General features: G+C 33.1%; 2 protein-coding genes across 3 annotated transcripts in view; both read left to right on the forward strand.

Annotated features, from left to right (window-relative positions):
* The window catches only part of LOC123566562 (cartilage matrix protein-like), a 110,262-nt gene that overhangs the window by 15,752 nt on the left and 67,434 nt on the right, over positions 1-27,076 (forward strand). The gene's annotated exons all lie outside the window — the stretch shown is intronic.
* LOC123565406 (uncharacterized) lies at positions 9,144-9,965 on the forward strand. Its single transcript, XM_045359273.2, has one exon. The coding sequence runs from the start codon at positions 9,144-9,146 to the stop codon at positions 9,963-9,965; it is 822 nt and encodes a 273-aa protein (XP_045215208.2).

Below are 27,076 nucleotides of genomic sequence, written 5' to 3' on the forward strand. Positions count from 1 at the left end.
TACTGGTAAATTTCTAAGGTTGGATTTTGTACAAAGTGAAAAAGTGTGTCACGATTATTTAGATTATTGCATTTTCACCAAGTAGCATTATTTATTAGTGATGCCAACTGCGATCAGGTCGTATTGCATACCACATTAAACTGTCAAAAAAGTATTAATAAAATAAAAGAATAAATAGAACAACAGAATTTCGTCTTATAGTGCAAATCATTTAGGTAGGTAAAGTTAATAAGAAAGAAAACCCGTAGAATGTCTTCGTGAATAAGTAAATAAAGCAAGACAAAAACAGACGATTACTTTTGTTTATAAAACACTAATTTGCATTAATATATGTAATAAAATGTCTGTACCTAATCTATAATAAAAAATGTTTGTAGGGCCCTCAAATGTAAAAAAATGTAAAAATGATTTTTGTAATCATTTTTACATTTTTTTACATTTGAGAAAAAAAGTCATAAAAGTGAAATAAGTGAAAAAACTTTCCGCAAACGTGAAACCTAGTTGTTCTAGATTTAAAAATGACGCTGGTCATATGTCATCAGAAAAACGTCACAAATGTAAAACAAATGTAAAAAAAAGTATTCAGACAAATGAAAAAAAAGTTTTTCGCAGTCACTTTGAAAGTTTTATCTAGACCAGAATACTTGTCAGATCGGAGCGGAAGGGGTGTGGGAACGATAAATGATACAACTTCGTTAAATGATACAACTGACGTTAAATGATACAAAATTGACGCTGAAAGATACAACTAACGCTAAGTGATATAAAATTGAGGCATTGTGATATAAAATTGAGGCTCCCTAAAATTTACAAAACTAACGCTTAATGATACAACTTTTTTAAGCTCCCTTAAAGGTTAGAAAACGCCGACGCTAAAAGATAAAAATATATAGGGATATATGGATATTTTTACGGTGTCCTTTTAGACATTTGCGAATAAATCCGATGCCGAATCCGAATCTGACATCGGGTATATTTTAGGGACTTTCTCAAAACATTTAGTGGTTCAAATGATAGTAATGGTTCTTAGCTAACATTTTACGTTGAGCTGTTTTTGTCGACTGACTACATATTTTGCTAAACTGACCATATTTACCAAGCTGTCGTCCGAATAAATGCGAACGTTCCGTAGCTCACAGATATGATATCTATATATGTTATATAGGTATATATCTATTCTTAAAGTGTTGTTCAATACATATAGAACTCGAGCTGTCACAATATTTATTTCATAATACATGGTAAATACACGTTAACTGCCACGGTCACAAACATGTTGCTGATTTTGGTTAGACCCATCTACCATATAAACAGAGAAATTCCATTGCAATGAAGAAATTTGACTTTAAATAAAGTAAAGGATACGAATTCCATTGATAATTTTGCTGTCTCTGTAGGTATAGTTTAAACTGATGAATTCATTCATACCAAAATATTCATGTTTGAAGTAATTGATCGAAAAGAACAGATATCGTCCATTACAGTTAGCAATATTCTGACGAAAGAATGGTTTCGATCTGTTAAATGTTTTTTAGTATGATCTGCCGAGCTCATTACTTATAATGGCCGTTTACTGTACTAACATGTTTGAAACAGTAGATAGACATCATGAGATCTGAAGTACATGATGCATGAAAATAGTCAAATGCAAAACTTAATTTGGCTGAATCATTTTCAAGTATCGCATATATGTTCTCTTAATTTCTTATCTTGTATGGTACCTAGCAGGAAAATGTATGACAAGATTTAGTACTCTTTTTCATACCTTTTAAAATTATATATTAAATAATAAAATATTGTCTGAATTCTTTCAAACTTACGTACTTGCATAAAGATATATACTCATGAAAATTGCCACAGCTCTACAGTTTCCATAGTCCCCAAACAAGTAAACATTTAGAAGAGACATATTTCTGCCAAATTACTTTGAAAACCTGACGGTAGATGCAAAGTAGAGTATTTATGCCGTTCTGCTTATAACAAAGAAAACCTCAAAATTTTAGGATCTTGCTGTATGAGGAAACTCTGCTCCGCTCCGGTAGTCACATTCTTTAATGTACCAAATGATCTGAATGAATCTGGCAGAGGCTCACCAAAAAACAATTCCGTTGAATCATATTTTAATTAGCTTGGCAGTCTTGAAAAAGAAGATTCTCAAAAGTTCCGTTATAGTTAGCTATATAGAAACTTTCTTTGCCCCTCACGGCCATATTTAACATAGCGAATGATCTGACGGCCACCCAATAAAAATTTATGTACAACAGCCTAAGAAAATCAGATTCGACCATTCTGTACAAGTAACTTGCGATCAGGGCTTAATGAAATTTTGTTGAAGGTAAGATTTCTATGAAACAATGTTGAAAAAGGAGTCAGTAAAGAGAAGAAGTCTTAATTTCGTTTGCTCTCGCGTACGGCATGATGGTGAACTTAATATGCTCAGGATTATCTGTGAAAGACAGTAGAAAATTAACTATAACATGTTTTCGTTTTATGCAAAATTCTTCACTGAACCTTTTTAGAAAATTAAATCTTAATTATTTAATGACGTAAAAATCCGTAAGAATTACAAAAGAATCATCTCTCATTTGTCCCAGGAAACAATAAAGGTATAAGGATAATATACAGCCTTTAGTTCAAGCTTTACAAGGAACACACTGGATAACGTATGACATGATGCTAGAAATAGGAAGGAAGATGTCTACTGTCCGCCCTTTGTGTTTTCTCGGATAATAGGTTATAGCGTCTGAAACAGAATCTCTGTCTTGTGTGGCTTTTTCTTAACACTTAACACTTAACAGAGTAGTGTTAACTAAATTTCATTGTCGTATAAAACAGTAATGACCAAACATTATGAAGCATAGAAAAATTGTGTGTTTCCGGTATCCTGACCTACCCTAAATTTTTGGCCCGACCCTAAATGTTTTATGATTTTGGAGATTTTTTTTTCAACTTTTTAACAAAATGTTGCAAAACTGCATTTTTTATGCTTTAAAATTGGTCAGTGATGTTAGAAATCAACTTACTGATGCTCTAAAGGCATAACACCCTTATTTGTATTCATTTTTTGACACAAAAATAATTTCCGAAAGGTCCAACACAATAAAAAAATATAAAAAATACCCACCTACCTACCGTATTTTTTAGCATGTTACCGGAAACAAACAATTTTTTGTTAGGCCTAATGTGGTTTTAGAAAATAAAACATTGAATTAAATAGACCAATACTTTGCGAATATTTCAGATACACATAAATGTTTTGAGATTATCCCTTGAAATACAGTATGAACATCGGATTACAATCTCGGATTCAGTATCGGATTAATTCGCAAATGTCTTTTAGGGCCATCGCCGCATAATGCGAGCTCCAAACAACGAAACGACGATACTGCGATGCTGAAGTGTCGAAATAACACTACGATGGTGAAAAGTCAAAACAACGAAACTACGATGGTGCAAAGTCGACTTTTTTTTCGTACTTCCATCGTCGTACTTTCGACTTTTCACCATCGTGGTTTCGTGATAGTTGGAACCAGTAAATGCAATATTTCAGATTTATAAAGAATTGTCATTTAGGGAAGCCTGTGATGATATTTGTTGTTGAAGTAGTCTTTATCAGTATTTCATTTAAAGTTGGAGTTTAGAAGAACAATAATTTGAAGATAAGCAGGTGTAGTTAATCAACCTATGATAAAAGCTCCAGCTTGTTTCTTGGTGTGTTTTATTTCTTTTAATCTTATGCGATAAGTCATGATTTGTTAAAATTAAATGTTCTTATTATTAAAAGGTTTAATAGAAAATACTTGCATTATTGCTTTTAAAATTCTTAGACCTCTCATTTTACATAGTTGTGCGTTATAACGTGAGGAGCACTATGCTGTTTCAAAGTTCTTTTTCAAGTAAACCTGGATATCCAGCCGAACATTACAGATGCATAAAAATGCACGATAACATTTACAACTGCACGTGATTGTTCAGAAAAGCTGTTATTTCGTTGATATTTGCATATGATTTATTTCATATATGCTATATATGCGCCATATTGTTAGGCTGCACTTTTTGAGCTCTGATTTGATTTAATTTTGTTGTCGTTAATAGTGGGAGTAGAGACGTGATTATTGGAGTGTAGTTTTGTGAATGTGTGCTTGATGTGTTTGTGTCATTATATTTTGGATTGCTGCATGTGTTGATCCAGAATCAGCATCAGAAACAATCACATAATATATAAACTTGAAATATTTATTATTGATAAACACTTTGTGAACTTTCGTTCACCATTGTAGTTTTCAATCATGGATTTTATTATGTATGACAGCAATTTCTTACACAAAATTGGACAATCAACAAGGTGTAGACTTAATCCTATTGTGTTATCAAGGTTAAAAGATTTGAGAATATTGAAACAGTACAGAGGAAAAAGAACTGGTTGCCTGAAGGCACAATCCTTGAACAATAGCAAAAGTGGTTACAGTAAACCAGTGGTTTTCAGAGGTGTAAACTTAAGCAACCTTATATACCCTAAGAAAAATGGAAATAAATTGAATGGACAAAATGAACAGCTTACATGTTTGACGCTAAATTGTCGCTCGGCAGTAAACAAGGATGTTCTTATTGTTCAATTATTACGCGAGGAAAAGATAGATTTTGCTCTTCTTACAGAGACTTGGTTTTCGGACGACAAACAACACCAATATGAAACGTCTGATCTAAATCAAAATGGCTACAAACTGAGTGTTACGAACAGGCAAAATAGGGTGGGTGGTGGTGTTGCACTGACGTGTAGATCAGCTGTAAACATGCGCAAACTTTCGGCAGGAAATTCTCACAGTTTTGAATATGGTATTTGGCAGTTGATTTTCAAGAACATTACTATGCATGTAGTTGGGATTTACAGACCTCCGTCTTTATCCACTTGTTCCCAGTTCGTCACAGACTTCTTTCAATATATGGAGGGAGTACTTATCACAGTACTCAAATGTAATGGTCATGGGTGACTTTAATCTTCACATCCACGATGACACAAATGCAGTAACAGAATTCAATAATTCTTTGTACGCCATGGGTTTACAACAAGATGTACAATTTAGTACACACACTGGTGGTAACATTCTTGATCTGGTCCTTACGGAAGTCGTAAATGGTGTTGAAGTAGTTTCTTGTGAACAGGGTCCATATATTTCTGATCACTGTGCAGTCAAAATTGTGACAATTGTTAGAAAGGAAAATATAACAAGTGAGGTGGTGCTCTTTAGAAATTTCAAAGACATGGATACGAACACATTTTCAAGCGATCTGAGAAAAATGACAGTCGAAAGTGATAATGTCGACCTTTTTGTTGAAGAATTTCAGACAGTAGTAGAAAAGATTATGAACTCACACGCACCATTTATAGAAAAAAAACAATCATCCATCGCGCTCCAAAACCCTGGTTCACAGAAAAACTTCTTCACCTTAAAAGAGTGGCTCGCAAATCTGAACGTTTGTGGAAGAAACATAGACAATCACATCTGCATGAAGCCTTCAAAACAGCACCTAAAAACTACGAAAAAGAACTCAAACATGAGAAAAAATCATCTCTGAGTGAAAAAGTTCTTAATGCAAAAGGTGACTCGAAAAAGCTTTATCGATTTGTATCTGAGACAACAGGCACTAGGTCTGAGAACCCTATGCCAACTGGACATGACAGTACACTGGCTGAGAAATTTGCAGACCATTTCATGAATAAAATCGAAAAACATCGAGAATCGTTGAAACATTTCGATAAGTTTCAACCATGCGAAAAAGATATTCCTTGTTTTGACAGTTTTAAAGATCTGAGCGAGGAAGAAGTTTGAAAACTTATAAACCAACTACAGACAAAATCATGTGAACTTGATATTCTACCAACAAAAGTGCTAAAATCATACTTGGATGAGCTGTTGCCTGTTATTACCAAATTGGTTAATTTGTCGTTGCGCGACGGCATCTTTCCAACAAAATGGAAACAGGCAATTGTAAGACCTTTGTTGAAGAAAATGGGACTGGAACTTGAATTCGCAAACTACAGGCCTGTTAGTAGTCTATCGTTTCTGTCAAAATTAATTGAAAAAGCAGCTCTGTTCAGACTCAATGATCATGTAAACAATCACAATCTTCTGCCAAAAAACCAATCTGCTTACAGGAAAAACCATTCTTGCGAATCAGCACTGTTACGTCTTGTAAATGATTTACTGGATGCTATGGAGAAGAAAGAAGTTACGGCGCTAATTGCCATCGATCTCAGTGCCGCTTTTGATACTGTAGATCATGACATTCTTGTTGATGTGTTAAACAAGCAGTATGGCGTTCGTGGAACAGCACTGAGATGGGTTGATTCCTATCTGCGCCCCAGAAGTTGTCGTGTAAGTGTCAATTCAGCCATGTCATTTCCACGCCAAATAAATTGTAGCGTTCCACAAGGGAGCTGCTTAGGACCGTGGCTATATTTGACATATACGGGGACACTGTTTGATGTTATTCCGCCGTCGATTTCAGTTTACGGCTTTGCGGATGACCACTCTGCTAATAAACGCTTTAAACCATCATCTCCAACAGTAGAATCCCAGGCAATACGAGAACTTGAACAATGTGCTATAACAATCAACAACTGGATGAATGAAAATAAGCTTAAAATGAACACTTCCAAAACCGAGTTCATCATGTTTGGTAGTAGGCAACAGCTCTCTAAGTGTTTAACTGACAAAGTATGCATTGTAAGTGAAATCAGTGAGCTTTATTCGATATCTAGATGCATTCCTGGATGAAAACTTGAATCTAAAAGAGCATGTTAAACGAATGCAATGCTCAACTACTTCAGAATAAAATGTATCCGGAAATATCTTACCAAAGAGGCTACCGAAACCCTTGCCCTGTCATTGGTGATATCCCATTTAGATTATTGTAATGTCATTCTGTATGGTATTGCTCAAAGCGAAGTAAACAAAATGCAAGGAATTCAGAACATGTGTGCAAAACTTGTCCTAAATCGAAGAAAATATGACAGTTCCAAGCAAGCGCTGTATAACCTTCACTGGCTACCAATCAAAGCCAGAATCACATTCAAAATGCTCACCTACATGTATAATTGTTCAGTTGGAAACTCTCCAGAATATCTTTCTGAACTTCTCATAAAGCAAACACAGACAAGAAACTTGCGTTCTTCAAACTCCGTTACTGGGTGTTTCGTTGTTCCTTTCAACAAGCGCAAAACGTTCAGCGACAGAAGTTTTGGTACTGTTGGACCTAAACTCTGGAATGAATTGCCTCTCGAAATAAGGAACTCGGACTCAATAGATGTTTTCAAAAAGAAGTTGAAAACTCATTATTTTGGAGATTACTTTGCACTCTTTTAGAGACTGTGACTGTAATTTTTAAGAAACTGAAGTAACGTGAACTGGATGATTTTATTGTGTAAATACATTTGAAAATGAACTATATTATAACAAATACAAAATACAGTTGTTTGTAATAACTTCTGGACATGTCGCAATAACCCACTTATTCTTACTTAATAACAAACAGCTGTCTTACTGTATCTTAATATTCTAATATTTTATTAATTTTATCTGATGTCTGATCATTTTTTTTTTAATGCTTACTAAATAGTTTATTCACAATGGTATTTATGCTCATTTATGTTATATGTCATTAAATATCTTAATTTTTGTCGTATTTTTATGTATTTGTAAAACGCCATTGAATATGTTTTGCGTAGAAATAGGCGTTTAATCAAATGAAACAGTTTCAGTTTCAGTTTTTCATAGGATGAAATGATCACTGAATGGTTTGTAGACTAATGAAATGTCCGTAAAAATCCTTCGTCTCATACTGGATGAGGGAGATAAGAAAACATAAGTCTGTTCTAGCTCGTTGTATCTCCCATATGTAGTAGTGGAGACATATTGATTTAGTGCTGTCAGAAAGGTCAAGGTCACTTTGGAGATAGAACATTTATTTTTGTCCGGTCTGTAATTTTTTATGCATTTGTATATATTCAAATAAATTGGCACCTAAGTTAACTTTTGTTATTGTGTGTAAATGAAATTACCTCCCTTTTATATGATTAAGTACAAAACATGTGTTTCCCTCTAATTGTAAAAATGAAATTATGTTTTATGGTATCGATATATATAAAAGCTATTGTCAAAAAGGCGTAATGCAACGTCAAACATTACGCGTTTTTGCGTTCTAAGCGTTAACGACAAACAGCCTGTATGCTAAAGATTTCATTTCGCATCCAGTTTTTCGTCATATTCAAACAATAAAATATCTATTTGTAGTTCATAAAAGGAGTGGATATAACTCTGTTTAACTTCAAATATATTTCGTGATATATTATTTTCTATCAAAGCTAGAATGAACGCATTGAAGCAAAAAATAATAGATCTATTTATTTATATTTACAGTAAAAATATGGCTAAGACTTCCACAGTTTTTATCAGTATGCGTACTGTTTTCAAATTTGAATAACGTAAACATTATATCTGGATTTAGCAGCTAAATCGCTGTCATTTTCAACTTTAGCTTGAAAAACAAAACCGGGTGAATGAACTGAAGTATAAAATATAAAAGATGGGTGCCGTTTCCAAACCTTTACGCAAAAATTTAGAACCCGGATCACCGAAACATGACCGCTTAAAGTATGCTTTAAAACAGCAAAAAAACAATAAATAAATAAAAATAAAACGGTAAAACTTTAACATGAATAATCGAGAGGGTAATGATAACAATAAACTTTCGCGTTTTAGCAATAAACTTCTAACTTCATGATTTATTTCAGTCATGGAAAAGGTCAAGGTTGCGTAAAACGCGATAGCGGTGTTTTACTTTCTCTCAGCTAAACAAGGATTTATCTTTTTTCTAGTGAGTTAAATTAGTAAAAACTTGTATCAAAAGAGAGGTTTTGAATCAAGGAATATAACTATGGATTGATTTTTTGGATTGTTTGAAGAGAAATGTATTTAATTGGAATATAAAAATTTGGATAAATCGAAAGAAAATGTAAGCACGAAATTCACGGGATTTTGTGAAGGATACCATTGACAACTGACAGATATTGACAGGTATTTTTATACTGTGTTTTCTCGTCAAAATAACACATAAACATACAAATAAGCTTAAAATCCATAATGCCACAAACCAAGAATAGAATATCTTCCGCGTCGCAGAAACAAAGAAAAAGTGCAGAAGAAACGGTCGGTGAGACGGACTCTCCTGAGGTTCTCTCCCCTGCACATAAATCAAAACAAAAAGGTCCACCAGAAGTAAAAGATGGTCAGACAACAATTGGTAAACATTTAAAACCTACTGAAAACTTCAAAAACGATAATATAGAGGAAACGCTGAAAAATGTGTCAGAAAAACTGAATAAACTTGCTTCACAAGCTTTTATTGAATCACAGCTTAAAGAAATGGTAACAGAAGAATTCCTTAGTACAAAACTGAAAGAGTTAGAAAAAGAAGAAAAATGTCAAGTCAAGAAAGAACTTGAAAATGTGAATAAACAGGTAAATGATTTGAAAGATAGGGTCACGAAGGCGGAAAGGTCTATGTTTGATCTCCGTAATACAGTTGTGGATATGGAAATTACCATGGAAAATATGCAGACAAAAACTGCTCATATAGTGGAGGAGAACAAAAGAATGAGAGAACAACTTCAGGAGAGCGAAATAAAGCTAACCGTTCAGTCAGAACAAATAAATAATCTGGAGCAGTATACCAGAAGAAACACTGTCCGATTGTACGGGTTAGAAGACCAAAATAAAGATGAAACATCCATGGAAACCGCAAAAAGAGTTGCAAAGTTGGTAAATGAAAAACTCAACGTCAAAATATCAACTGCTGATATTGACATAGCTCACAGAATGGGGAGGTTTTCAACAGACCAATTATTTGTAAGTTTGTGTCTCGTTTCACAAAACACGATGTCATTAAGGCGCGAAGACATTTGAAAAACTCAACTATAGTTATTAGAGAGGATCTGATCCACCAGAACGCAAAACTACTTGAACACACAAGTTCTCAGGACAAAGTGAAAACGGCATGGTCAGACGAGGGTAAAATAATAGCCATTCTCAAAAACAACAAAAAGACTGTCGTTGATGTTGATGGGAAGACTGACTTCAGTAAAATAGTAGTTTCTGAATAATGTACATATAGAAGAGGGTGCAAATGAAGGTTGACCGATCTTTCCATGTTTAAACTATTAACATTTTCCTGTATGAAACTTTCGATGCGTGAGCATGTTCATACATTTGAAACTATTATAATTTATAATTTGCATATTTAAAAACAGTTTTGCTTAAAAAAACATTTAAAGTTATAGTACTCATCATAGAGACCATCTTTATGTATTTTCTTTTTTTTTTTTTACAGCCACACTAACTAAATTGCTGTACTCGTATACTGCACTTTTTACTTTTAGTTTTTACTTTTTCTAGGTTTCTGAAATGATTTTACTATCAATACATTATTTTTTTCCCATTATCTTCCACTTTTAAAAATAAAGCTTAGGTAATATTTGTTATAACAAGTATAGAGTATTATGCGTGACACGTAATAATTTTATTACCTAGTCTAGATCTGTCAATTTACAGTCTTGATTTACTATTTTCTGTTTTGATTTTTGAGCACGAGCGTTTGTTTATATTTACTGTGTATTACGCACCAGGCATTGGGGAAATCCGAAAATTAGAGTGTTTTGATTGGCCGCCAAGTTATGCTTCACCGAAAATAGCTACCGCGCTTTTGTGACGAGCGGTGGCTCCACCTGCCAAAACAGGTTTTGCAGGTACCCGTCTCGAGTTTATTTAATAGGAATAACATCAAAATAGTAGGTTTTTGTTTGAGTAAAGTAGTGACATTGTCAACATGTGACGTTTCGGCTTAATTATTCAATATTTTGCACGGTTTAAAAAGAACTTAAAATATGCGTAACTAGTTTTAGAACATACAACACAAATATTGACAGATGGATTGCACCCGTTGTGATCAAATGCAATATTTTGGCCTCATAATTAGTTATGAACAGAACTGGATGCCTGGTGTTGTATTTTGTTTTTATATTATATATAGCGTATGTGTAAAAAGTAATTACACGTTCACTATACTATTACATGTACACATATCATGGACTTTATTTCACGTTAATAGGTTCTATAAGATATGAAGTATAGCATGCTAAGGTTGACCTGAGTCATTTGCATATTCTGTGACCTCTTTCGGTAATCGTTGATTTCACCTGTATTAAATTCCTTTGTTGCGCCAATAATAAGCGTGACTCAGTGGTTGGATAAAATAGTTTAATGGACTGTACACTGGTCAACCTTGCAGCGCGGTACTCATTTTTTTGGAAATGAAATATTTGTAAAACATAGAGCCTGATACATGTCTTGACTGTAAATGATTAACTCATTTATATTATTAGTCCCATTTTTGTTTCGGACTACCTCTATTTGACAAATTTGAATAACGTAATACATTATAACACCTAGATTTTTACCAGTTTCTCTTCAACAATTTGAAACTTTAATTATGTTTAAACTACATAAGAACACCGATGACATTTTTAATAACAATGAATGTTCAGGGGTATGGGCGACAAAAATAAACGGAAAGATGTACTTAATCTCTTAAAAAGTAAAAGTTACTCCATTTGTATGTTGCAATATTTTACAGAGGTGGAAGAAAAATATATAAGAAGTCAATGGGGCTACGAATGTTTTTTTTTAGTAGCTACAGTAGTCAATCTCGGAGTGTTTCAACTCTTGTAAACAATAACTTCGACTTTAAATTAATTAAAAGTGAACGTGATAAGGGAGGTAATTTATTAATCTTAAATTGTAAAATTTGTGATAAAGATATTACGTTGATAAACATATATGGTCCAAACAGAGACAATCCAATTTTTTATCAGGAGGTGTCTGATAAAATGTCCAGTTATAATAATTCTCTTTTCATTTTGGCGGGAGACTTTCATTTAATTCTTAACCCGGAGGTAGATTCGTATAATTATGTTAATGTAAATAACCCTAATGCCAGAGATAAAGTAACAAGTATAATGTCAGATTTTAATCTTATAGACTGCTGGAGAGAGAATCACTTAGAAAATAAAGAATATACGTGGTTCAGGAGAAATCCAGTTAAAAAAGCAAGACTGGACTTTTTTCTTATAACGGATACACTGTTTACAGATTTAGAAAGTACTAAAATATTACCCGGATATCGGACAGACCATTCTTTAGTTTTTATTTCATTAAAATTTGGTAAATTCAAAAAAGGAATATCATACTGGAAATTTAATAACTCTCTGTTAAAGGACGCCACTTATGTAAGTGAAATAAAAAAGGTTATAAAAAAGATAAAATCTCAATATGCAATAAATTCGCTTGAAACATATAATGACATAAATGATGTGCCTTTGCAAGAATTAACATTTAGCATAAATGATCAGCTGTTCCCTGAATCTTTGCTTTAAGCAGTTAGAGGAAAAACATATGCATCCCATAAAAAGAAATTAGAAATTGATAAAGAAAATTCCATTGAGAAAGAAATTGAGAAAATAGAAAAACAAACAGTTATTAATTATGATTTATTAGACAGTAAAAAGAGGGAACTTTTAGATTTGAGGAATAAAAAAATGGAAGGAGTTATGGTTAGATCAAGAGCTAGATGGATTCAAGAAGGCGAAAAACCGACAAAATAATTTTGCAATTTAGAAAACAGAAATTATGTATCTAAGTGTATGAACACATTAAAAACGGAAAATGGGAAAATTTTAAACACACAGGAAGAAATACTAAAAGTAAACGTCATTATGAAAAACTTTATAAAGCCACTGACATGGAAGATGTATCTTTACATGATTTATTTAATAATATACAAGTTCCAAAACTTTCCGAAAACGAAAAAATATCCATCGAGGGAGAACTAACATACTTAGAAATGCTAAATAGCTTAAAGAGAATGTCCAATAACACCAGTCCAGGGAATGATGGTTTCACTGTAGAGTTTTTAAGTTTTTCGGGAATGACAGAGGCATATTTTTGTCTCTGTTGGAGACTTTCTATCACACAAAAGCAAGGAGTAATAACATGAATACCAAAAGGCAACAAAGATAAATCTCTCTTAAAGAACTGGCGACCTATTTCTTTGTTAAATGTGTCCTACAAAATCGCATCCGTTTCCATAGTCTTTAGAATAAAAACATATTGCATAATATTATCAATGAAGACCAAACAGGATTTTTGCCAGGCACGCTGATGGCAACTTACATTAGGCTATTGTATGACATTTTGTTTTTTACAGAAAAATATAACAACCCTGGTCTTCTACTACTAATAGACTTTGCAGCAGCTTTTGATACAGTATCGTTGAGTTTTATGGCGAAAGTTCTCGAATTTTTCAATTTTGGTCCATCAGTCAGAAAATGGATTTCGTTATTTTATTCTAATATTGAATCATGTGTAATAATTAATGGTCATATGTCAGACTGGTTCTTCTTGCAAAGAGGCTGTCGTCAAGGAGATGCTTTGTCGACCTACCTATTCATTCTTTGTGCAGAAATTCTTGCAATTACAAGTCTTACTTTAGATGGCTCCCGAGAATCTTTAATAAACACAATGTCAGTTTTAAAACTCTATGGCAGAATCTCCGGCCTTAATATAAATACAGATAAAACAAAAGTTATATGGTTTGGAGCACGAAAGTATAGTCCAATGGTTCTCTGCCCAGAATATAACTTATCTTGGGAAAACACTGTTTTTACCGTACTTGGGGTGAAATTCTCAGTTAATCTGACAGACATGGTAAATATTAATTATGATGCTAAAATTGAGGAAATCAAAAAGCTTTTCTCTTGCTGGTCAAAAAGAGTGATCTCACCGTTAGGAAAATTTGTTGTGATAAAAACATTGGCTCTCGCCAAACTAAACCATTTAATCTTAGCAATATCTAATCCTTCACAAGAAAAACTTAATATAATGCAAAGGTTATTTTTCAATTTTCTTTGCAATAATTCTAAAGATAAAGTAAAACGAAGCACAATTACACAGGAATACAAATACGCTGGCCTAAAAATGATTGATATTAAGACTTTTGTTCATAGTTTAAAAGCCACTTGGATAAGACGTTTGTTAGACATGAATAATACATTCAGTCACTTGGTTGAATATATTTGACATTTATAAATATGGCTCAGACTATACAAAAAGAAAGATGCTTCAAGAGCAAAATCCTTTTTGGAAAGATGTGTTATCTAGTTATCTTTCTCTAATGTTAAATATAAATCCCACGTGCAGTAGCCAATTTAGCGCGGTTAATCTGTGGTATAACCCAGGTATTAAGGTCGGAGGTTCAAGTGTATGTTATAGGAGATGGCTTGCAAAGGGTTTATTTTTTTAGGCGATCTCATTAATGCCGAAGGAAGTTTCTTCACATATTACGACTTTATTTCCAGTTATAACATTAGGACTAATTTTCTAGAGTACAATGGCCTTTTGGCATCCGTCAGGCGTTTCCTCGAAGTTAAGGGTATTGGATACTTACCTGTAAAAAGCTACAATCCGCATATACAAATAAGTCTTGCTTTGTTAAAGAAAGATAATAAAGGTTGCAGATCAATCTATAAGCAGATAAATAAAAAGGGAGAATACCCAAAATCATTTCTAAAATGGCAAAATGAGTTACTCAATTTACAAGTTAATAATACATGTATACCCAATTATTCAATATACGACATCGTTTTTGGGGGCAATGACCCCAGATTTAACAAACCGTCTTTCAACTTTCTTGTCGAGCTTATGACCAACCTGACAACACAGACAACAAGTTCCAAAGTATTTACCAAACATAACTTTCATATTGCATTTTGCAATTATATTTTTGATCCAGACATGATTAAATAGATCTACACATTTTATATTAACAACAGTATGTGACGAAAACTTAACTGCATTATAAATATAAATTATATTAGCTCTTCTTATGCGTAAGAATAACAAAGACGCTTGATTTGATCACGTGATCGATTCTAAAACCGACACTTGTTTTGATCATGTGACCTATTCTGAAATCCAATAACTAGTTTCAATACGCCACTGATAAGCCGATAGATTATTGATTTTTTTTCATCGCCGTGCCTCGACACTGTTGTGGATGTGTATTGAGAAACGCTATCAGTTTGAGGCGGTCAGTACCGTTTATCAGTAGGCGAATCTATAAATATGCGGCAACATCCTATAGATCCCTATTCGCAATCTGTTAAAATATCTTTTTTCTAAAAAAAAATATATAATATTTTATTATTTCAGAAAATACAGTGCTGAAATGAAATACTTTTCGCATGTCTAAGAAAACATTTTCAAAAGATATGTTATTGATAAAAATTACTACTATATAAAAGGTAATAATAAAAAATAAAATAAAAAAACTGTGTTTTACTTGAAATAGAATAGGTAGAAAAATCAATACTTATTCGTCAGTTTGAATTTATGACTTATTTGGTTCGGGGGAAGATGGAGGGGGAATTAATTTGACAGTTTGATTTTTTGAAATTATTATCTAATCTAATAATCGTCAGTAGATTTTTTCTCTCATTGTTCGAATTCGTAAAATCAACTATGAACAGATTACTTCTGTTTTACACGAACTATTAAGAACATTTTAAAGCTTAAAGGCGTATTTATGCACTTGGTCGGACCGTCCTTATTCGTGATTTTATTATGTATAATTACAGATTTTGATCTCGAAATCAACTGTAAATCGTTAATCAAAATGTCTTGTCCACAAAAGTTGCATAAAAATGAATTGAATTTCAAATAGTTATTAAAATTTAATACACAATTGCACGGTGCATATCCATATCGGCGGACCCTTTGCGAAATATGCTTTATCGCCGGTTTCTTGCGTCGGCACCGGCGATTCTTTGCTATGCTATAAACAGGTTGGCAGTTATAAAAAGTCAGATAAACACAACAAATTAATTAAGCTATAATGTTTCCAAAAAGTCATTAGCCCTAGAGCCTCTCTGTGCGTAATGCAGAGAGCCTGCCTGTGCAAAAAAGAAGAAAAAAAATACTGGTATGCAGAGAGACTGCCGGTGCCACGACAAAATCGAAAGTATGTGGTTTTCGCCTCCCATACCTACCTGGGCACTGTTTATAGCAAAAAATAGCCGGTGCCGACGCAAAGAAACCGCCGAAATTGTAGATTTCGCAGAGTGCGTCGATATGGATATGTACTGTGAATTGGAGAGAGCCTCCTGAATATACGTTGATCAAACTGGTCTTTATCTGCAGGAAAATTATCGTTTAACGTAAAAAGTGCGCTAAATACTGTTATAACTGCGCGTACACATACGTTTTCATCATTTTTCAGACCGAGTAATTTTTGCTATGGGAGGTAATCCACCATTCCGCGATGATAACTTGCCACAGGTGCCCGTTATATTTTGGCCTCATTTTGTTGGTAATCATCCCTGCAGATGTACATTTATGTTACCAGTTTAATGTATTTCATCTATCTGAGGGTGCAAATATTTTCTGATGGTGATATTCGAATCAGAACCACCAGAAATCTTGTTCTTTTTCCACGGGCGTTTCGTATCCTAATTTACTGGAACCTAACTGTATACACCGGTTCGGTAGGTTCATTGATATGACGAATCACCGTTTTCATAGTGTTTAATGTATTTCTTATATTATGATAATGATAGTTTGAAATACAAGTGTATATTAAATAACCTAAAATTGAAACAGACAATGTTATTTTGATCAACAAGCATAACAAACAATATGGATAATAATATCATCATATATCATGTGTATTTTTAAGAAAACAGTTACTGAATTTTAGCAATAGCTGGAATGGAAAAAAAAATCTATAAAAATATTTTTACAGGTGTTTGTGTGTTAACTAATGACGACTCCTTATTAAAATGATGCTTATTTGTAACAAAAAAAAACATTCCTTGACTTTTTTAATTGATAAGTATTGTACACATTAGAAAACATAGCCTAGATTTTTTTCAATGTCAGTTCACGGAAATCCTGTTCCTTTAAACTTTCACATATTGGAATATTTTGACTTTCTTTCCAAACTTTCATAAAGTGTTACAAAGTTTACCTGTTTCTGTTAGACTGTCAAGAACACATGATGTCAGGACATAGAGTGCAAACAGAAGTATTGAAGAGATTGAAATACATTGTCTAGCTTTTATCTTTTCATTTATCAAACCTGGCAATGAAAGGTTTTTGTTTGTCGATGAACAACTGCTATTGGATAAGACTAGATTTTTTATCTTTACCTTTTGAACAAAATATAGAAGTGTATTGAACACAAAGTTAATAATTTTTATTGTTGTGCACTGTTAAAGTTGTGATCACTCCATTTCTTGCCACACACAAGTGCATTACATAATGCCTGTATGTACTTCCCTGACATGAATGGGTTACATCAAGTCTTGAAACTGCAAAGCATTGCCCCCATCAGTCCTCTCAGTACTTTGATTAATTTTTAGAATTACTAAAGACCCAAAATTAATTTGGTTTCAGTATAGGATAAACCATAGAATTTTAGCCACAAACTATTTATTAAAGAAAATGAATATAACTGGTAATGATAGCTGTACTTTTTGTAACAATTTCCAAGAAACCATAATACATTTATTCTGGAACTGTGAGATAACTAAGCTTTTTTGGACCCAACTATTAAATTATATAAGAAATAAATGTAACATTGATTTAGCAGAATGGAATCCTTCAGATATTTTGTTCGGTAATAGAAAGTTCGATGTACCTATTAACATTATTCTGTTGCAGGCCAAACACTTCTTATATTATAACAAAATACAAGGTCAGATGCCGTCAATCGATGTATTTAAAAGAAAAATGATCTCTTACTACAAAACGGAAAGATATATTGCTTTCAAAAATTTTGAAATGACTAAATTTGAAACTCTATGGAGAAAATATAAAATTCTTTTTCAAGAGTAATACATTGAAGTTTTTTCAGTGAAACACAAGGTTAAATAACTTCCAAAACACTATAAACGATATAGAATATATATGAAAGAATATACTTGTAAGTTTTTACTGTTGACATTATGTTTCTTTTGTATCACATACAGGATGCCCCCTCAACGTGTCCAGACCAACCCAGGTTTTTCATTTCTCACTCTCTTTCGCCCAAAACTTGGTGTTTTTTTTTGTTTTACATAAAATATTTACAATCACATAGAAAGTAAACGTTTTTGTTTCGAACTAAAGGCCTTTTTTATCTTCGAAATGCAGATTTTGTCTCTTTTATAATTTTAAGTGAAATATTATCCTACACAAAAATGTCTAAATTAAATCGCTAGACAACGGAAGACAGTATGTAAAATTTAACCATTATAAATGTTAGTCAATTTTTGTTTTTTATCTAAAAAATAATTTGTCTAATTAACTAATATTATGCATATAATCTTTTTATGAAGTGCATAATTAAACAGATTAAGTAAATGCTTTTTTGTATAGTTTAGTTGTTAAATAAAGATTCACCTAAATTGTATATTAAGAAAGTATTAGTCCCTATTATCAAAAAAAATCCCCAAGAATTTTGTTACAACAGTTCATTAGCTAATATGATTATATTTTAGTTGTAATAGCAATCATGTTACTTTTTGTAAGATGTGATGGGGGATGGATCCCCGATCCCCGCACATCTATAACGGGGACAATAAATGGGTAACCTCGGTAGCCGAAATTAAAAAAAAAATTATTTCAGTCATATCTGATTGCACTTTGTTTCGTTACATGTAATAATAAAAGCATATCTTTTTAACACAGAACAAAAAATATATTGGGTCGGGCTACAAGTTATTTCAACATAAGCATATTCGCCCGAAACTTAATTAATCGCCATATTAACAGCAACGTCACAACTATTTAGTGCTAGGCTCAAACGTGATTTTTCGACGCCATTAGCGTCTCATTTGTTTACTAATTACCTCCATTTAATATGATAAAATATTCGTTATATTTTTATTTGTTTTTCTGAAACTATAATAATAATAATAATAATAATAATAATAATAATAATAATAATAACTTTATTTTAAGAAGGTGACATATCAACTTTCAGTGACGTCACGTCCGGCATAACAACTTTTTAAACGTTAACGTCGAAAAAATACATAAAGTAACATTTAAACGACATATTTAAAGTAAATGGAAGAAAATTCATCGGAAATGAAACCTCTTAATTTTCTACACTTTCTGGTGTAAAAATTTTGCCAAAAAGTTCAGCAAAAGCTGAAAAATGAATAATATATCTATCACGACAGATTCGGAGCAGCCGGAAGTGGAGTCAAAACAGAAGACAGTTACTAAAAATGGAATGTTTGATTTAGATGAGGCAAGAACATTACGGAAAATGTTGAAACAAAAAGAGAGAGACAACACTAATAAGACAGTGCAATCAAAAATCAATGAAAAGTCTCAGCTAAAAGGAAGTGAACTTGAGGTCTTCAAATCGGAAGTGCAAAATGATGTCACAGAAGAAACGGAAAACAAACAGTATGAATTAAACAGGGAAAAGGCTTTACGAAAAAAGCTCGCAGCCTCAAATTATGAAGAATTATCAATAAATCATACAGGAGGAGGAGTCAAATTACAAATGAATGCGGGTATGTATGAACTGTTCAAGTATGCCGCTCAAAATTATTACACGTCGGAGGCTATGGTAAAGAAAACTATTCCTACAAATGTTATAGACAAAAAGCAAAATAATGTTGAAACTAGATATAAAATATCTACAGGAAAGTTATCACATTATACACTCAATTTGTATCATACAACGAGCTCCGTGTTAGTAAATGGTAAAGGGGTTAATCAATTTCTGAATACAGACGTAACTGAAATATTATCTAGTCTAGAAAGGAATATTGCAGAAAATGACTGTTCCGTTAATAATTTCAATAAGCAAATCAAGAAGTTGATTATATCTAGTTTATCAGAAAAGCCAAATTCTAGTCACGTACATGACCAAGTAAATGTGATAGAGGTATCTGACACTGATACAACCGGAAATACAGAAGACGAATCAACGGGTGAAATATCTGAAGAAAAGGACAGTAATTCTGAGGACAGAGAACTGGAAGAAACAACAGAAGATGAATTCCAGTCAGTAGAAACGGACTACTTGAGTGACGAGGATAAAAATCACTCTAGTAAGGAAGTTGGAACTGAAGCAATCACTATTCTTAAAGCATTACAGTCGGAGGTCAGTGAACTTAAAAATTTGTTATTAAGTCACATTGAAAGCACACATTCAAATTTTGGTAGACTGTGCGATGTAATTGTCAGTATAAAGAAACAGGTGTCACAAAGAGCCAGTTCCACAGACGGCAAAATTGAAACAGTCCAGCAGGATGTACATATCGCCAATCTGGACCTAAAGAAGTATAGAGACTCATAACAAAGGCGACTGCAGGCAGTAATGGACATAATCAAATCAAGACAAACGACAACAAACAGTCAGCAGCCATTACCTAGTAAGCCACAAAACGTAGAGATGTCAAATCAACCTCAAAGAATATTCGACCATGATGAATCTCCTGGGAAAACATTGCTACTAGGTGACTCAATCTTCAGAGATATACAAGCTAAAGGTCTTAGCGAAAATACCGAGATCCGAACAATTTCCGGGGGAAAAGTAAGGTAGGTAAATGCAATGTTGAGACAATGGCCAGTCGCTGACTTAGGAAGTGTGGTTATATATATAGGCGGAAATGATGTAGCTAGTGACGAGAAGGAAGATTCGTTGTATCGGCAGCTGGAAGAAGGAATTGAAGCAGTTCGACGTGACAACCCCTACTGTGAAATATACATTTGTACCGTATGTCCGCGTACAGACTGTAATGTGCGTGAGTTAAATAAATTACTAGTCAAGCTAAGTGAAAATACAGATGTTAACTTAATTCAAAGTTATGACAAATTTGTATACGGGGACGGTTCAACAATTCAAGATTACTACCACCCAGATGGAATTCACTTGAATAAAAAAGGAACGAGCATCTTAGTAAAGACTATTGACAAATCGATCAGGATAGTGCGAAAATCTTCTGGTAATCAAAAAGACCGCTTTGATGCAAACGTGTCATCACAATCTACTCCTAGGAGGGACAGATATGGACATTCGGAGGAACATCGAGGCGGCAGACGAGAACGGCGTTACTCTGGTGAATTAGAGTATAATACCTACCAAAATAGGCAAAGTTGGAATTCGAATAGACAACGGAAGTGGTGTACAAACTGTAGAATGACAAACCATAATACTGTTGACTGCGGAACGCGCAGGGAAGGAAATAGAAATTGGCAGGATGCAGAGTTTGCGCAAACCGGAAGACACAATACGGGATATCATAGACGTTCTCCCGATTCATTCAGACGATATCACTAGGAATCAGACGACAAGCACTCTCATCACAAAAATATTAACTTTTTCGAAAATCTAAATAACTTCTGCACAAGCTGCAACTCAATCAAATGTAAGTGTTACTTTAAAAGTTTACGTCATAAAGACCATTGTTCAATTGATAAAAATGCCAGTAGACGTGTAATTGGCTCGAACGTAAACAATAGTACAGTTTCAATTAAGCCTGTGCAAATATTGCAGCTGTATACAAACTTTTACAAATTATTTGATTTGATAAAATACACGGCATTTACATGTATTATTTTACAAAATGATTGTAATTCGGACAGCTTAAGAATTAATGTCAGCCTGGAAGACCTACCGCTATTCCCATCATTTATCAATAGGCATTTATTGGATACCTCACGAAATGCAATTAATATTCAGCCAAAAAGTAAAAGTAAAGGTTTGCGCATTTTTAACTTAAATATTCAACATATTCTTAATAAACGCGATGAATTAAAATTTCATTTAATGCAGTCTTTACATATTGATATTATTGGAATATGCGAAACGTTTTTAACACAAGATGTACACGATAATGAATTAGTAATCCCAGGCTACAATTTTGAGAGAAAAGATCGTGTTTGTAAACGAGGTGGCGGTTTAATTGTATATATATCAATAAAAATATCATATATAAGGCGCTATGATTTAGAATTAGATGCGTTAGAATCAGTTTGGATTCAAATCAGTTTAACCAGAAATAAACCTTTCCTTGTTAACTTTGTATATAGACCCCCTGATTCTAAGCAGTCATGGATAGATTTATATGACAGTCAGTTTAGTAAATTAGAGTATCAACATTATGAAATACATGTTCTGGGTGATTTCAATATAAATTACTTCCCAACTGCAAAAATGATAAATTCAAAAACAAACGATGGGGGATATTCCTTGCAAAATATGGTCTTTCACAATTAATTGAAACACCTACAAGAATACATAAAACGGGTACTTCTATTATAGATCACATTTATACCACAAGAAGGGATCTCATATCTGATATCGCTGTATATGACTACGCTATAAGCGATCATTTACCTGTCACTATTACAAGATCTACAAAAAAGAAAACAATGAAAAACAATATAAATAGTCATGAAACAATAGTTTACAGGTGTTTCAAAAACTTTAATGTAGACCTTTTTAGAACTGACTTAGCAAATTCACATCTAAATGGTATCGAAACTGTATCCAACCCAAATCTGGCGCTAGATATGTTTTATGATATCATCAACAGTGTTCTAGCCAAACACACAAAGGTTAAACAGAAAAGAATTAAACAGGTTTGTCAACCAGCTTGGTTTACAGAAGATATTCGACAAGCAATTTATCTCCGAGACTACTATTACAAGCATAAAGACTTTGAAAATTTCAAGAAAACTAGAAATAAGTTATCTTCTATGATACGGAAAAGTAAGAAAACTTTTTATAACAACGCTGTAAAAGATAATAAATCCCCTAAACATCTGTGGAAAAATCTAAAGAATATTACCAATAATGACAAAGAAAACCAACAACTTAATATTCCTAATAAACTCATAATTGATGATAATGTCGTAACTGATGAGTTGGAAATATTAAATGCCCTTAATTACCATTTTGTAAATGTATCCCATATAATTACAAAAATACCTTTAGTTGATACAAATTTCACAAAACTTCAAAAATACTTAGATGCGAAATTGCGCCATGTACAGTTTAATATTGAATACATAACTCCATTAGATGTAAAAAATATCATTGACAAACTTGACTTATCAAAATCTACTGGTCTTGACGGTATCGGACCAAGATTGTTGAGATATTGTGGAGATCATATTACTTCTGCAATTGCATCTATTATAAATAATAGTATATACAATGGTACTTTTCCTGATAAATTAAAAGAAGCAAGGGTTATTCCTAAATTCAAGTCAGGTAACAAACAAGACCCAGGAAACTATAGACCTATTTCCGTACTTAATACAATATCTAAAATATTTGAACGTCACATTGCTACACAGTTTACAGGACTTCTTTAAACGAACAGATATAATACACAAAAATCAATCAGGATTCAGACCTAACCACTCCTGTCAGACTGCTTTAACATATCTAATAGAAACGTGGCTAAAAGACATTGACAATGGGAAGTATATAGGGGCTATATTTCTTGACTTAAGGAAAGCTTTTGATATGGTGGATCATGAAATACTGATTTATAAACTGAAACTTTACCATTTTACAGACAGAACATTGGATATATTTAAATCTTATTTAGCTAATCGAACACAGACTCTAGAAGTAAAGAAGCTGCATTCCAAAAGAATGACAGTACAATCAGGTGTCCCGCAAGGATCCATACTAGGTCCCCTTCTTTTCCTGATATATATCAATGACATGGCGTTAATTTCAAATACTACCAACATTGATCTATATGCCGACGACTCCACCCTACATAAATCCGTCGACAGTATTACAAAAATTCAGTCTGAACTTCAGTATAGCCTAAATAGTGTCCATAATTGGTGTAAAATAAATAACATGTCACTTCATCCTTCAAAAACAAAATGTATGGTATTGAGCACTAGAGTCAAAATAAAACATACTAAAAAACTTGAGTTAATTTTAGACGGTTCGGTCATTGAAAATGTGAAGTGTCAGAAAGTTCTAGGTGTATATATCGATGAAACTCTGTCTTGGCAATCCCACGTTAGTATCATGGCCAATAAATTAAACTCAAAAATTGCTCTACTTAGAAGAATTGCATTTTTCTAACAGATGAGATGAAACTATTGTATTACAATGCATATATTATGTCAACCATGGAGTATTGTTGCAATGTCTGGGGACTTTGTCACAAATCGGACACTGATAAAATTACATCTTTACAGAGACACGCTATAAAAATAATTACAAAATCAAAGTGTAGCAACTTTGATGAAATATTAAGAAATTCAAAACTTCTATCTTTTGAGAACAGGTGCAAATACCATATTTCATTATTAGTGTACAAAAGTAAAAGAGGAGATTGTCCTATATACATTTCAGATTTACTACATTTTGTTCATAATGATCATTACAGTCTGCGCTCAATCGAAAACATGGATCTTTCTATTGTTAAACCTAAAACGAACTACCTGAAACAAACATTTAGCTACAAAGCTGCACACATATGGAATTCACTTCCTTCTTACATTAAACTTCATAATAATAATATAACTACTTTCAAGCATAATTTAAAGAATTTTCTCTTGTTAAAATAGTTTTTAACAATTAATTACTTGTAATTACAAGAATTTTGTTGAATTGATGTTACTGTATTCTATTCCAATAATAATAATATTCATACTATCTTATTATTCAAATCTGGAACTATTTATTATCTTATGGGACAGACTTTCTTTTTTGTATGTATCTTAATTGTCATGTATAATCTTTGTGACGCATGATAATTCTTTTAAAACATAGTTATTGTTACATTACGTTTATTTTAGCCTTCATTATTTTGAGACGTGTTTGTCGAGAAAATTTAAGTAATTCTGATATGTGTATTTTTGTATAAATGTTAAATTATAAATTGACTGTATGATTGTGTGTATGTGTGAATGTATATCAGTTGAAGGCCATACTGGAAATAAGTTGTAAAATATCTGTATTTGTACACTTAGTATGTCACCTTCAGAAAATAAAGTTATTATTATTATTATATATTATTATTATGAGTACATAGTATACATACAACTTATTTCCAATATGGCCTTCTACATAAATGTTAAAACACAGTATCTACAACAATAATGAGTAATCAGTAGCACAATTTTAACGACAACACACTTTAAAAACAAACTCGATTTGAAATGATTTTACCAGGAGAATAAATCAGTGCCGATGAAGTCAGAAAAAATGAAATACTGAAGAAATTGTGAAAAGTGCATTCATAATAAACATTCGTTATAGTTCTAATGAAAGCGATTGCACTATTCCCGCAAGATAATTTAAACGACAGCATGTTTGGTTGTCAATGATAGAAGTTAAGTGCATACTGTAATGTTATACTATTTTTTTTCTGCATTGAAACGTTTCAATGAAGAAAAATCATAATTATCAAACATATTATCGTTTGAGTTATTGTGCGGGATTTATACAACATACTTTTTTCTTTCACATATAAGTAAACATTTGTACAGATGATTGTGACAAAAATCCTTCAAATATATAGGTATGTGGATCTGCAAAAGAATTTCTGCTACGTAAGAGCACATTCTAACACCAACATAATTAATTCACTGTTAAAAAGATAAGACTGAAACTTTTTATAACTGATTGTAGGGAAAAACCAAGACCACTTTTCTGTGGTACAACATAGATGTTACTTTCAAATTAAGTGTATTTTAAGGTATCTCTGCCTGGTAAGGAGTTTGTTTTGTGGATTCAGAAAAACAAAAGAACTACAATAATTACTACACAACCACAGAATCAAAATTCCATTTGCAGATACAGGTGCTAGTGTAAAGAAATTTGCTATGACGGGCGTATATTGTGACATTCTGGCACTCTTGTTGTTATTTTTTGTTGTTTTCTTTTTTACTATAACTTATATGATACCTTTTGGATAATCGGCCAAAAAATGCTATATGAAAACCACCAAGAGTTTTGTTATAACATATTGTATAGATAGTACAATATTGTTTATACATATATTGACAGATATCAGTTCATTATGTTATACTGCTGTAGAGAAAATTAGTTGCTTCCAGTAGGGGACTTTGTATTGCATGGCAATACTTCATTCACTTGTTCAAAACGAAATGACGTCAATGTAAACAAGAGCTGTCTCAATAGGATGACACATGCCCCCGATGGCACTTTGAATGAATATATAGTTATGGCCGATGTTAGAGTTTAGGACCTTTGACCTATGGAACTGGGACTTGCGCACGACACGTCGTCTTACTGTGTCACACATTCATGTGTAGTTATTTTAAAATCCATGCATGAATGACAAAGATATGGACCGGACACACCCATCAATGCACTATCATGAAAAATGACCTTTAACGTCTGTGACCTTGACCTTTGAGCTACGGACCTGGGTCTTGCGTGCGACACGTCGTCTTACTGTGGTACACATTCATGCCAAGTTATTTGAAAATCCATCCATGGATGACAAAGATATGGACCAGACACGCCCATCAATGCACTATCTTTTAACGTCTAAGTGTGACCTTGACCTTTGAGCTACGGACCTGGGTCTTGCGCGCGACACGTCGTCTTACTGTGGTACACATTCATGCCAAGTTATTTGAAAATCCATCCATCGATGACAAAGATATGGACCGGACACGCCCATCAGTGCACTATCCTTTAATGTCTAAGTGTGACCTTGACCTTTGAGCTACGGATCTGGGTCTTGCGCGCGACACGTCGTCTTACTGTGGTACACATTCATGCCAAGTTATTTGAAAATCCATCCATCGATGACAAAGATATGGACCGGACACGCCCATCAATGCACTATCCTTAATGTCTCAGTGTGACCTTGACCTTTGAGGTACGGACCTGGGTCTTGCGCGCGACACGTCGTCTTACTGTGGTACACATTCATGCCAAGTTATTTGAA

This window comes from Mercenaria mercenaria, chromosome 8, assembly GCF_021730395.1.
Source record: "Mercenaria mercenaria strain notata chromosome 8, MADL_Memer_1, whole genome shotgun sequence".
NCBI classification, from domain to species: domain Eukaryota; kingdom Metazoa; phylum Mollusca; class Bivalvia; order Venerida; family Veneridae; genus Mercenaria; species Mercenaria mercenaria.